Source organism: Homalodisca vitripennis, chromosome 1 (assembly GCF_021130785.1).
Source record: "Homalodisca vitripennis isolate AUS2020 chromosome 1, UT_GWSS_2.1, whole genome shotgun sequence".
In the NCBI taxonomy this organism is placed as follows: Eukaryota; Metazoa; Arthropoda; class Insecta; order Hemiptera; family Cicadellidae; genus Homalodisca; species Homalodisca vitripennis.
This window is the reverse complement of record NC_060207.1, coordinates 5,686,734-5,699,901: the sequence shown is the minus strand read 5'-3', so window position 1 is coordinate 5,699,901 and position 13,168 is coordinate 5,686,734. Positions and strand designations below refer to the sequence as shown.

At 41.0% G+C, this 13,168-nt stretch overlaps 1 protein-coding gene across 1 annotated transcript in view; it reads left to right on the top strand.

The window, feature by feature from the left end:
* Positions 1–1,757: 1,757 nt before the first annotated feature.
* Positions 1,758–13,168, top strand: part of LOC124356755 (LIM/homeobox protein Lhx9-like) — a 32,621-nt gene continuing 21,210 nt past the window's right edge. Inside the window, exons 1-2 of the mRNA XM_046807944.1 lie at positions 1,758–2,366; positions 10,557–10,927. Coding sequence (XP_046663900.1) covers positions 2,155–2,366; positions 10,557–10,927 — 583 coding nt within the window. The 5' untranslated portion in view covers positions 1,758–2,154. The remainder of the gene's footprint in view (positions 2,367–10,556; positions 10,928–13,168) is intronic.

Below are 13,168 nucleotides of genomic sequence, written 5' to 3'. Positions count from 1 at the left end.
GTGTGAAGATGTAGCCTAAATGTTCGAACACATATGGTATCATTTAATAGTAACTTGTGTGGACTGTTATTATTCAAACGTCAGTGTAATGAACAAGAATGTTAATTTAGTGTAGCAAGATATCACAGGAAATATTTAATATTTCTTGATATTGTGCATGAACTTCATTCCTAAATAAAAAAGGATGTCTTTTATGATGTTGCACGTCCAACCGTGCAATTCGGCCGAAAGTCATTGAAACTTATAACTCAATAGGCTGACACAACTTCCTTCTGCCGGGAGATTTAAAAATATCTCGCGCTCTGTGCTGGCTGTCACCCAAAGATATACAGCTTTTATTAAAAGATGGTTGTGTGTTGTAGATAGTGGAGACATGGTGGCAGAGTAGCCCGGGGGATGAAGGGATGCTGAAGGAGCACGCTGAGCCTCTCAGCCCGGGTCTCGCGCTCTGTGCTGGCTGTCACCCAAAGATATACAGCTTTTATTAACAGATGGTTGTGTGTTGTAGGTAGTGGAGGCATGGTGGCAGAGTAGCCCGGGGGATGAAGGGATGCTGAAGGAGCACGCCGAGCCTCTCAGCCCGGGTCTCGCGCTCTGTGCTGGCTGTCACCCAAAGATATACAGCTTTTATTAACAGATGGTTGTGTGTTGTAGGTAGTGGAGGCATGGTGGCAGAGTAGCCCGGGGGATGAAGGGATGCTGAAGGAGCACGCCGAGCCTCTCAGCCCGGGTCTCGCGCTCTGTGCTGGCTGTCACCCAAAGATATACAGCTTTTATTAACAGATGGTTGTGTGTTGTAGGTAGTGGAGGCATGGTGGCAGAGTAGCCCGGGGGATGAAGGGATGCTGAAGGAGCACGCCGAGCCTCTCAGCCCGGGTCTCGCGCTCTGTGCTGGCTGTCACCCAAAGATATACAGCTTTTATTAACAGATGGTTGTGTGTTGTAGGTAGTGGAGACATGGTGGCAGAGTAGCCCGGGGGATGAAGGGATGCTGAAGGAGCACGCCGAGCCTCTCAGCCCGGGTCTCGCGCTCTGTGCTGGCTGTCACCCAAAGATATACAGCTTTTATTAACAGATGGTTGTGTGTTGTAGGTAGTGGAGACATGGTGGCAGAGTAGCCCGGGGGATGAAGGGATGCTGAAGGAGCACGCCGAGCCTCTCAGCCCGGGTCTCGCGCTCTGTGCTGGCTGTCACCCAAAGATATACAGCTTTTATTAACAGATGGTTGTGTGTTGTAGGTAGTGGAGACATGGTGGCAGAGTAGCCCGGGGGATGAAGGGATGCTGAAGGAGCACGCCGAGCCTCTCAGCCCGGGTCTCGCGCTCTGTGCTGGCTGTCACCCAAAGATATACAGCTTTTATTAACAGATGGTTGTGTGTTGTAGGTAGTGGAGACATGGTGGCAGAGTAGCCGGGGGATGAAGGGATGCTGAAGGAGCACGCCGAGCCTCTCAGCCCGGGTCTCGCGCTCTGTGCTGGCTGTCACCCAAAGATATACAGCTTTTATTAACAGATGGTTGTGTGTTGTAGGTAGTGGAGACATGGTGGCAGAGTAGCCCGGGGGATGAAGGGATGCTGAAGGAGCACGCCGAGCCTCTCAGCCCGGGTCTCGCGCTCTGTGCTGGCTGTCACCCAAAGATATACAGCTTTTATTAACAGATGGTTGTGTGTTGTAGGTAGTGGAGACATGGTGGCAGAGTAGCCGGGGGATGAAGGGATGCTGAAGGAGCACGCCGAGCCTCTCAGCCCGGGTCTCGCGCTCTGTGCTGGCTGTCACCCAAAGATATACAGCTTTTATTAACAGATGGTTGTGTGTTGTAGGTAGTGGAGACATGGTGGCAGAGTAGCCCGGGGGATGAAGGGATGCTGAAGGAGCACGCCGAGCCTCTCAGCCCGGGTCTCGCGCTCTGTGCTGGCTGTCACCCAAAGATATACAGCTTTTATTAACAGATGGTTGTGTGTTGTAGGTAGTGGAGACATGGTGGCAGAGTAGCCCGGGGGATGAAGGGATGCTGAAGGAGCACGCCGAGCCTCTCAGCCCGGGTCTCGCGCTCTGTGCTGGCTGTCACCCAAAGATATACAGCTTTTATTAACAGATGGTTGTGTGTTGTAGGTAGTGGAGACATGGTGGCAGAGTAGCCCGGGGGATGAAGGGATGCTGAAGGAGCACGCCGAGCCTCTCAGCCCGGGTCTCGCGCTCTGTGCTGGCTGTCACTCCAGGATACAGGACCGTTTCTACCTGCTGGCAGTCGACCGTCAGTGGCACCTTGGCTGCCTCACTTGCTGTGAGTGCAAGATACCTCTCGACTCCGAGCTCACCTGCTTCGCCCGCCACGGCAACATTTATTGCAAAGACGACTATTATAGGTAGGCCTACGCTTTATCATCTATTATACTATATTTTATTTGTAGTTATTTCGGATGCAAAATATCTAGTTTGAAGATTCAAAGACGTCAAGCCGCACTTGAGGAAGTGAAGTTTTCGGTCTTAGCGGTTGCTCCTTTCAGTGATCTGCTCCCGATACAACATTTTGTGTCCAAGATACCCAGTCTATCCATGTATTGGACTTTGTGAGTCTTGCAGTTTACCAGGTCCCTGCATACGCTTCCATTGAGGTCTAACTGTCTTTCTATCTAAAGGGAAATGTTCCTGCCGATTCATTTAAACGATGAACCTAACAGTTGTGTTTTGCACTTTTTGAATTCTACAAGCATCACCCCTAAGATACTATTTCCGTATGCAGGGTAGCAGTAGTAAAACACTGACAATATAAGTGACTGCATGATCTGCAGCTTTGCGGACTCTGGAAGCATATTTCTAAATCTATACAGACCTCTCAGTCCACCCAAGGCACGCTGTGTAGCATATGTCACGTGGTCACTGAAAGTGAGGCCTGAATCCAGTATGACTCCCAAAGTTTTCACTTTGTCGCACACTGACAGACTACTGCCACATCTGTAGATTAGTCTCGCCGAGGGTCTGTAAAATAGTGTGTTGGGCTACGTGAAGAAGTGTGCACTTGTCTGTGTTGAGCTTAAGATCATTAGTCACTAATCACAGGCTCACACTAAGTAAGTTAGAGTTAATTCGACCGAAAGTCTCACCCAACCTGTCCGGGTCATAAGACAAGTACAGCTGACAATGATCCGCGAATAAATGAGGAATACAATACTGCACACACCTGGGAAAGTCAGAAGTGTACAGATTGAACACAATTGGATCGATACAGCTGCCTTGGGGAAACACCCCGCTGTCTGACAAGCGGCAATGATGAGTCACTACCAATTCTGGGTATCTGCTGTCTCTCACTGAGGTATGAACGTATCCAGTTCAAGACATTTGGTCTAAAACCTTTGCAATTCGTCCAGCCACCAGAATGTCATGACTGATAAGAGTCAAAAGCTTGCAAATAATAAAGCAAAACATCATAGCTTACTCTACCTCTGTCCTTTTCATCCATCTGATCAATAATACTATGGTTTTTTTCTAAATCCAGATTGATAATGGTAATATATCATTCATTTTATAGGTATGCTTAGCTGGTGAACTACTACTTTTTCTAGGCTGAGACGATTTAAACATGTAGGGGTCGACGTTTTAGGTAACGGTTAGGTAATATAGGTTTTTTAATTTGGAATGTTAATCTCTCCTAGTTTTAAGAGACATATTGATTAAATGAGTCACCGCTCCAAGAATAAAATGACTCGCAGCTTGACTCCGACTTCACCATTATTCCCCATACCAACAAATTAATTACTTAGATTCATTTAAACATTACGGAATGAGTAATGATAATTATTTTTTATGTTTTTACGTTTTCATGGGCTCATCAATAAAGTTGGTCCTTGTGAAATCAAATTGTCTTGTGAACTTCCATGTGATCGTCGGAAAGCTAATTACAAATGTTAAACAATTCCACACAAATAACATATTATTAATTTCTAAACAACGGACTTAGGAACAATACTGACTAATGTATGAAATAAGGTACTAGCTCAGGCAAAGTGACAATTCCCTCCTTAAAACTCTTGGACTCTATCCAGAGGTTCAACCGTAAGAGCGTCCGTTTCAGTACGACAATTAGAGTAATGTAATACTTAAGTACACTTATATACGGGACGTCTAATCAGTCCATTTATTCACAATTATCGGAAGAGAACTTAAAGTGGCCCGTATGTGTATGTACTAGAAACACGGATAATTAGATCACTAATGAATATCAAGTTTGCATGTAACTGTTGGGCGAAATTACCGGCCGAGAGAATAATTGGGTGTCGTGTTTCCGTCAGCGGTCAGCGCGCGCACAAGTGCGGCAGGAACGGCGCGGCGCCCGCATTCTGCCCGGACTGACAGATTTTTTTCACTACACGAACCTCCTATTGTCAAAAACTCGCAGGTGGATATCCCGACCTGCAGTCAGCTGCCTTTTGCCGGCCGGTGTGCAGCGTTTGGCGTAAAATATGCGGCCAAATTACACACCGTATAGTGACGGTTGAATCCGTACATCAACGCAAATAACCCCCATAAACGGCTGTTTAACTCTGCCCGTAAATATACTGTACTCCCACGACCCTGTGAAACGTGCAGGATATATGTCACACTTTGTAACGTATTTCTTGCTACTGAATAAATACGTGTTGGGCACAGAATTTATTGGCTAAGCGTCAGTGAAGTGTTTGGAAAAAATTCATTTCTGTCCGTCTGTCCAAAACTAACTGAACGATTTCATATTTTATATGAACCTTAATTTTTATATGGGCAACATCGAGTTTGATGTTCATTATATAGAATTTGAGCGTTAGTGAACATTTTTACATTGTAACCATGATGGCAACGAGAAAATAGCAGATTAAATAAATTTTTTAACAACCTGAGGGCAATTATGTGAGACTGGTGTGATACAGTAACATTTGAAGTCTAATGAAAAGAGCTATAGATTTGAAACTATGCAGCAACCTCACCGCAGCAGACGTGGTGGACGTAGGCCTACTCATTCCTTGTTCTAGGCTATTAGTAAGATATTTGTGCTCATTTCTTTATACGTAAACCACTTTTTTAATTTTATTAAACTCTTTTTAATAGTTGAACTACGAAATATTATACTTAAGGAGCGTATACACGATTCTTGTGTCACGATTTCTCTGCCACGGTAATTCTGCTCGCAATTATTTTGTACAGTTATCAAACAATGTAATTTTTAGTTATCTCAGTTTGATATGTAACAATAAAGTAACACTCAAATATACTCAGTAATAAAACACGTCTATGTGTGACAAGAGAAGACGGCGATGTCTCGTCTATCTGGGTTTGTCTGCAGAAAGTAGCTCTCTTTTATTTACAACTGAACCTGGACTCAGCGAGTTTGCAGATCCTGGATGTCGCAGTGGACTGATTGAAGGGGTTTGACCGGATCTGCAGACCAGTTGGACTTATCGTTTGATTTCTAGTTGCTTGGATATCACTAATGCCTTAAAAGTAACTAGCTTTTTCTTCTTTGTTAAGAAATGTTCTTGTTTACAAATCTATTGATGTATGTCCTTACTCTCAATGGACAGATGCCATGGAGTATCGGTGGCATCTATATTTTTTAATTTAGAGGATGAAGTTTAAGACATTCTGATTTTACCTTTCATTTATACATTCAGGAAGCGATTGTCCTGATTGCTATGCAGCAAAGTACTATATCAGTGTTGGCTCTTCTACTAAAACTTAGGCATCGTTTTAGTGATTGGACGTTTTATTCTGCAAGAGGTGTAGTTATTTGGTCATCTGAGGTTTTTCACATCTTGGAAATATATTTTTGTTTTCAAAATTTAACAATAACACTGTGGGGATCATTGTACCATCGTATACGAGGATATTTGGAGCATAAATTAAAATAATATTTTTCCATGACCTATGGTTTTTGTAATATTTTTAGAAATCATAAGTAAGCAAATTCTGCCCATTTGGGTTTTACATCAATACATACAAGAAAATAATGATATTTCGAGAACAAACTGAGATCAATAGACGTGCCTTTTACATAAAACTTCATTTATATATGAGTATTAAGTTCTATGATAGTGAATGTAATTCCATGAGATTTGGCTGAGCGTTAGCGCAAATTTTACATTAGTCTTAATCCATATTACACGTGTTACACCCAGAGATACAAAGACCAGTTAGCAATGTGTACCACCATGCTCCGTTAATATAGAGCGTATGCAATTGCTAAAAAGTGCTATCGGTTTCGTGAGTAACTTTCAACAATTTCTGTTAGGCTCCAGAGTGAACAATACAGGTAGGTATCTAGACCTCTCAGCAATGTGTACTACTTCCAACATAGGCCATGGGTAGAACGTACTGGCAGAAATTATACAGGTGTTTCAGACCACCCGTAGCCTACAGTATCAATAGGAGCCAAACAAACCAAGCTGTATAATTCGTTCCAACAGGTACCACCATTTTATATCCAAAGGAATTAAGTGACATGATATTTTACCTCGGGTATGGGTCGTTTTTGGAGAAGTTTCTAATGGGAACACAGGTCATGTGATACCTCATTTTAAAGGTCTATGTACCATGAGATTTCGGTCTAAAACACTCTGTATATCTTGCACCAATTTCCGTTGGCCTCTAGTTTATAAAATAAGTAAGTGTAAGTAACTATACACTCCATGATATTTTAATTAGAGAGTGGGCCACTGATTGTATATACCAATTGTATATAGCCACAGTTCGTTGTGGGCAATCCATGACAGGAAGTAATCAACTTGAAATGTGTTGGGAGAACTCATGTGAGTTGATTCGTCAACATAGAGATGGGCTAGAACTTGCTAACCGGAAAACTGTGTTTAGTTGTACTTCTCCTTGTATATTCTATTAATTAGCCTTGACACTACAAATTATAAATAAGAAAAACATTTTGAGTCCTATCTTATCAATATATTAACGATCTCCGTTGGCTGAATTCTGTGTAAAGTGAAATCACGTGTAAAAATGTACCAATTAAAAACAGGAGTTTGACCAGACACACGATAAAGTTGGGTTAAACAATGTTTGCGGAAGCGTGTTGGCCACCACACACGTAACAGGCTGGCAGGTAAATGCCGGTGAGTGGGCACGGACGTGTGGTGAGCCAAAGGTAAACAATATGCGGTGTGTATCAGTGTTTATCTTGCACGGGCGTGTGTTTGTGTACTGCGGGATAAACAACTCACACAACAACCCCTCTCGATGTCAGGGTTCTGCCGTTAAACCTGATAGACGATTCCAACCCTGTAATTCCGTCCTGCCTTTGCTTGGATAACTCGTGGTCGCGTCGTCTCCCGAGAATTGTGCCTAAGAGTGTTGCTCGGTGTAATTTCCACTCGTATTACATCATGACACTCAATTTTCTTTGTGAACTTGATGCACAAAGTTAATATGAAATTCTCTGATTTATGGATAATTTTGAATGTGTAATAGAATCAGTTGCGTATTTAGCTACCACGTGTAAGTTTTAGCAATATTGAGTACAATTTGGTAGGGTTTGCATGCATCACCCTCGTTAACATTATTCAATGTAACCAACTGAAACATCATCGAGAATCTGAATTATAAGATTTCCTCTCATGGAAAGGATGGTCTGTGACACTCTAGCATCCGTCTCTGAATTAAAATCCAGTAGACTACTTAGAGAATATTTGACGTCTTAAGAATTAGCTTGGTAAAATACTGATTTTGTTTACAAAATCCCACTTCATTCCCTAATCACTAGACGGTCTTGCTCAGAAAACTAACTTTGTGCGTATTTCCTAGTTCATAATTGCTTCTGCAATTTCACCCTGTATCTACATTCGAACTTATATCACTGAAACAGACCAGTAAGCTTGCATTCACCTTGAGGTGATATGAAACCCTTACGAAATATAACCAAGCACTTACATAACCAGTTCAAAAAAGGCCATTGAGACAACCATCTATTTCCACAAACCAACTCAACGTTGGAAATAGACTGAAACTCATGGACTCCATACAGAACTCTGCCTGAACAGAAAATGTTTCTAGGAATACGTAGAGTAGGTGAAGTCGTTCGGGAATACCCATTTACGATCCCGATCATCAGTAACCTATGTCTGATTAGATTGATATATCCGAAACCATCTGATACTAGGGAATAAAAAATACATTATCTCCGCAGCAGTTAATCAGCAATTATTATCCGATGTATAATATAAAGTGAAGAGGAGGAAAGAGTTTTGTTCCTACATCAGCATCTCTTTGAGATTGTCCTTGGTCATCATTTTTATGTAACTGGGAATTCCTGAAGCAGCGCTCGGTATAAAGCCAACTATAAGGCGCTGGATTATCTGGAGTTATTTCTTCCACCACCATCATCTAACGGCTTACGGAGTCCACTGTTTTTGGTGCAACCTCGCCCAGAGTTTTCTCAAATATTTCATCTCCGCCAACCTCTCCTCATCAGAACATCTCCATGTATGAGGATTCTCGCTCTGTAATCGATTGTTTGTTGCTAGCATTCCAAGCTGTTCGGAGGCCACAAGGATATTTTCCATGTCAGATTGATTGATTTCTATAATAATCGTTTGTATGGTTAACTAAATTGATCCTTCAAAAGCAGGGATAAAGGTTTTAAAATTTAATCATGTTTATAATTTTTATTACCACACATAGAACAACGGAAAGTTGAAAGTTCTACATTTCATGTGCGTCACATACAATAGTAAAGTATTAATATATTCTTAGAATAAAAACATTAAGAGAACATAAAACATGCAAGATATTAAAATAAGGATGATAAACATCGTTATAAGCTTTAAGCACTACTAATTTAGTTTCTACTTAATATTTCTAGGTGAAAGCCATAAATGAAATCAACATGTCATTCAACTGTGATGGAAAAGAGGTGTTCTGCAGAGCGAAAAATGTTTCATTTAACTTATGAGAAGAACATTTAGGAGAACAAAAGATAATTATTTAATAAGTCCTAAAGTGTTTTCTTTTTTAGCTGGAGAGATCTAAAATCAGCAATCAAATATCACCCATTCAGTCGTAACCCGGAATTTGGTAATTACTCATATTTTTTCTATTTCGCAATAAAACATATTTCTATAGGCTATTTAAATGTAGTTTTTATCCGTCAAATTCACAACATTAAAAAGTAATCTAACCCCTATAAATGTTTTTGAAACCTCAAAATTTAGACAGAAACATACTTCGATGACAAATATAAGTAATTTAGCCAAAATAATTGAAACCCAAGGCATTTGCAGCACAGAATTTCTTCCATGTAAAGTTTACGTAGGTTTCTAAACCTACGTAAACTAAACGAAACATCCGTAAGTTTGTTTTATCAGTAGCAGATGTTGCTGTACAACATTCTGTTGAAAATTTGTAATAATTACGATCGATGATTTAAGGGTGACACCGTCGTGCAATACAAGTTCAAGTTTTGTAACTTATGAGAATGATAAAGGTTTGTAAAGAATAGTAGTATACAAAGTTATTCAAAGTATTGGTACAAGTCGATTATTACGACGCTCAAATAATCTCAGTGAAACGTAATTTAAGTAATATTACAGTAAAGTTAAAATTAAAATGACTTGATCTCGACATTAGATTAAACAGGAATATCGATTCCGACTCTCCCTCCAGGAGATGTTTCTGCCAGCATGCTCCCGGTGAAAGGGCGGTGTAGGGAGCGGGATGAGCAATGATCTTCTCGTTAACGCGGTGATGCGGTGCGGTGCAGGTACTGCGTGCTGATGAGCTTATTGTCGCATCACCGACATCAGCAGGGGACGGGACAATAATTGGTCACGTGCCGGTCACGTGGTACCTGGCCAGCTGACAGTCCGTCAATACAGAGCAGACCGCAGCTCCACCCGCTCCCGCTCACGGGCAGGCGGGCTGAGATTAGATAGCAAGACCGACGAGAACCATTCAGCTCGGGATTTGACACGGAAGAGAGAACACGCATTCATGAGATTGCAGTGAAATGACCTTGGTTTGTACTTCATAACAACGCTTTTAAGCCTCATCTTTGATTTTTTAACTAAACGAGATGCCTTATCTCAGATATACGATGAGTATGCATGACACTCTTTGAGTTTTTACTATTAAGTGTACATTTGTGTATATTAAACGATGGAATAGGGAAAAATGTTGAGATTTATGGTAAACTCAACTCAGCACTGGAAATACTAAAGAAGTATATGCTTTTTGACTAAACTAGGTTTCAAAGACTTTTATATGTAGACTATATATTTTCTTGATCGCGGAATTATAGCACGTAAACTCAACTTTGGTGTCACAGGAATAAAATTACTTTTCAAATATTTGAAGATTGAATTACGAAGTATTTTAGATTTCTTCTCTGAATAACGATTAATAATATTAGAAAAACTAAAAGTTTAGACGCGTATGACCGTATTTTAAAGATGAGACACCTCCGATAAACCTACCACGCAATATAAAGTCGTAAAAGTCGGCACCCAACGAATGAAGTTTATAATAATAAAAGAACTTCTGTGTAGCGAGTAATATTACAAGCAGAATGTTCTGGGTTGCAGGCTGTTCGCAGTGAAGCGGTGTGCGCGGTGCCAAGCCGGGATCTCGGCCAGCGAGCTGGTGATGAGAGCCCGGGATGCGGTGTTCCACCTGCACTGCTTCTCCTGTGCTTCCTGCGGGATCTTGCTCACCAAGGGTGACTACTTCGGCATGCGCGACGGTCTGGTCTACTGCCGACCTCACTACGAGCTGCTGAGACACCGAGACTTCTGCGGCGCCGCGGAGCTGGAGGCCCTGTCCCCTGCCCACTGGTCTGTCGCCTCCGTCCACAAGGGCCGCCCCAGGAAGCGGAAGCTGATGTCGTCCCCTTCCCCTGGCACCGAGTCCGTGGCCGATCTTCCTGTCAACATGAGAATACCTCCCGGAGCCCTTGGTACGTTACAGTGCAGCTGATCTGCGAGGGTTTAGTTGAGGTTTGATACGTTAAATGTGTGGATTAACCATACATGATAAGAATATAACTATTAAGTATTATTACCAAAATATTACATTAAAGAGGGACACTAGTGCTTACCATACAACTGGGGCTTCGATTTTAACATGGGGAAAAAGTGTAAAACTGCGTTATAAGTAGGGATTCTTCTAAAATCCATGAGTGTTTTCAGAAACTTCTTGTCTCAATGCTAATGAATTCTAAAATACTATTTCTCTTAATACTTGTGTTTTATGATTTATAACCAGTATAGAGTTTCATATGGGAAAATCTTTACTGAATTTATAGACAATTAGTATTTACAGATAATCGTGTTTCTTACAGTTTATCACGAGACAGAAAACCTAATTATCTAGTAAAATATTTATGGATTTGAGAGGAATTCCCATTTGTTTATAATGCAGTTTGAACCTTTAGCCTTATGTTATAAGCAGATCCTCAGATGCGCGGCCGTATCTAACTAGCGTGGCGTCCTAAATAAAGAAAAAATAATACAACAGTTTTCATCAATAAAACACATTAACTTAAAATAATATTTCTTGTTTTGTATCATCCATAGATCTATGATAAATTTAACTTGTAATGAACATTATAAACATAAGTACAGCATAAAGTGTTCATAAGGAAAATAAATGTAATAATAATGCTAGGTGGTGTACAGTAGTCAAATAAAATTTGTTTGGCTTTTAAATTTCTGTCCAATCGTACTGTGCACAAAGGTAACATACATTGTTAAGAGCTAACATCTTCAGCTTTGGCGTGCGACTTCAAAACTCTGAGTAGAAGCTTAAGCCACAAGGCCAGATTCAAACCTCGTTTATAACCGGAACTTTGTCACCAGTAGTGTCAACCTCGTACAGCACTGGGGGCTAGGACAGGCAGAATACAGGTCAAAACTGGAAACGGGAAAGGTGAGTGAGGGAAGTGAGCTTATGTCTCTCGTCTTTTTCTTTATACATGGAGCATCTTTGCATATATCCATTCGTACCTATCGTATAGTTTATAACATTTACAATGACCTGAACAGGGTTTCTTTTCGGTAAAGTCATGTATACAATTTTGTATGAATAAAAACATGAATGTATAGACACCTCATTGAAGCTATAGTAATTAGGGCAGTAATTATTTGTATAACATAGTGTTAGAAAATTATTTTCCACAATGCATTTAATATGTGAAGTATGTATTCTCTCATACAATGCATTCGTAAGGATTTAATAATCCTTCAATGTTTTGGACGTTTTTTTGCATCCAGTTAGTCCAAAAAGACGTTCTTCAATCTCATGGAATTTCAAATACAGTTGAATAATGAAGGACTACCGTGCTGCACCAGCACGAAATTGAGGTGAACTGTTGCAGCAGCACAAAATGGCCCGGTGTGGAATCAGTGACCAAAGCCACCCCCTCCCCCCACTGTTTGTATACTCACACCGTGCTGTGTATCGTGCGTGTATAAATGATGTGCTGTAACGAGTGCGCCTAGGGTAGCCCGTCCCGGTAATTAACCGCCCTTACGGTATCTGTGTTTGTTTGTGTTTGCGGTGCACTCTCGGTAGACTGCACTGTTGTCTCTGCTGTCTGCTTCTGTCAATCCACACCTCCATCGATCAGCTCTCAATTATTCACACCCCGTTGCACCTGACAGTTTACCACGCTGTCACCCCGGACAGACGGCCTAACAGTTCGGTGCTTGATTTCAACTATTTAAACAGACCTTAGACACATTTCATGGTTCTTTTATGGTAGGTTATTACAGGATAACATGACATTGCGCAATTATAATTTGTATGTGCTACTAATAAACTTAAGGGTTAGCATTTTGAGGATGGTTCGTTAGTCCATGTCTTTCTAGTATTTTTTGTACCTGGATGAATTGGTTTTACGGTCGGGATAATATTGCAAAAATGAAGTATACCATTATTATCTAAAGAACTGTAAAGCACAACATTGTTTTATTATCCCTCTCAGTGTTGTAAGCTTGAAGTAGTAACTTCATGAAGAGGGGTACGAGTTTTTATACGAATTTGAGAATATTATAATTTTATATAGCCTACAACTCTTATAGAATTAGAGAAAATCGTACCCGAGGGGATACTTACTAAAAACACACCAACATTTTTGTTATTTTACTATTTTTCTCGTATCAAAAGCTAAAACGTGTCAATATTTCCACAATGTTTC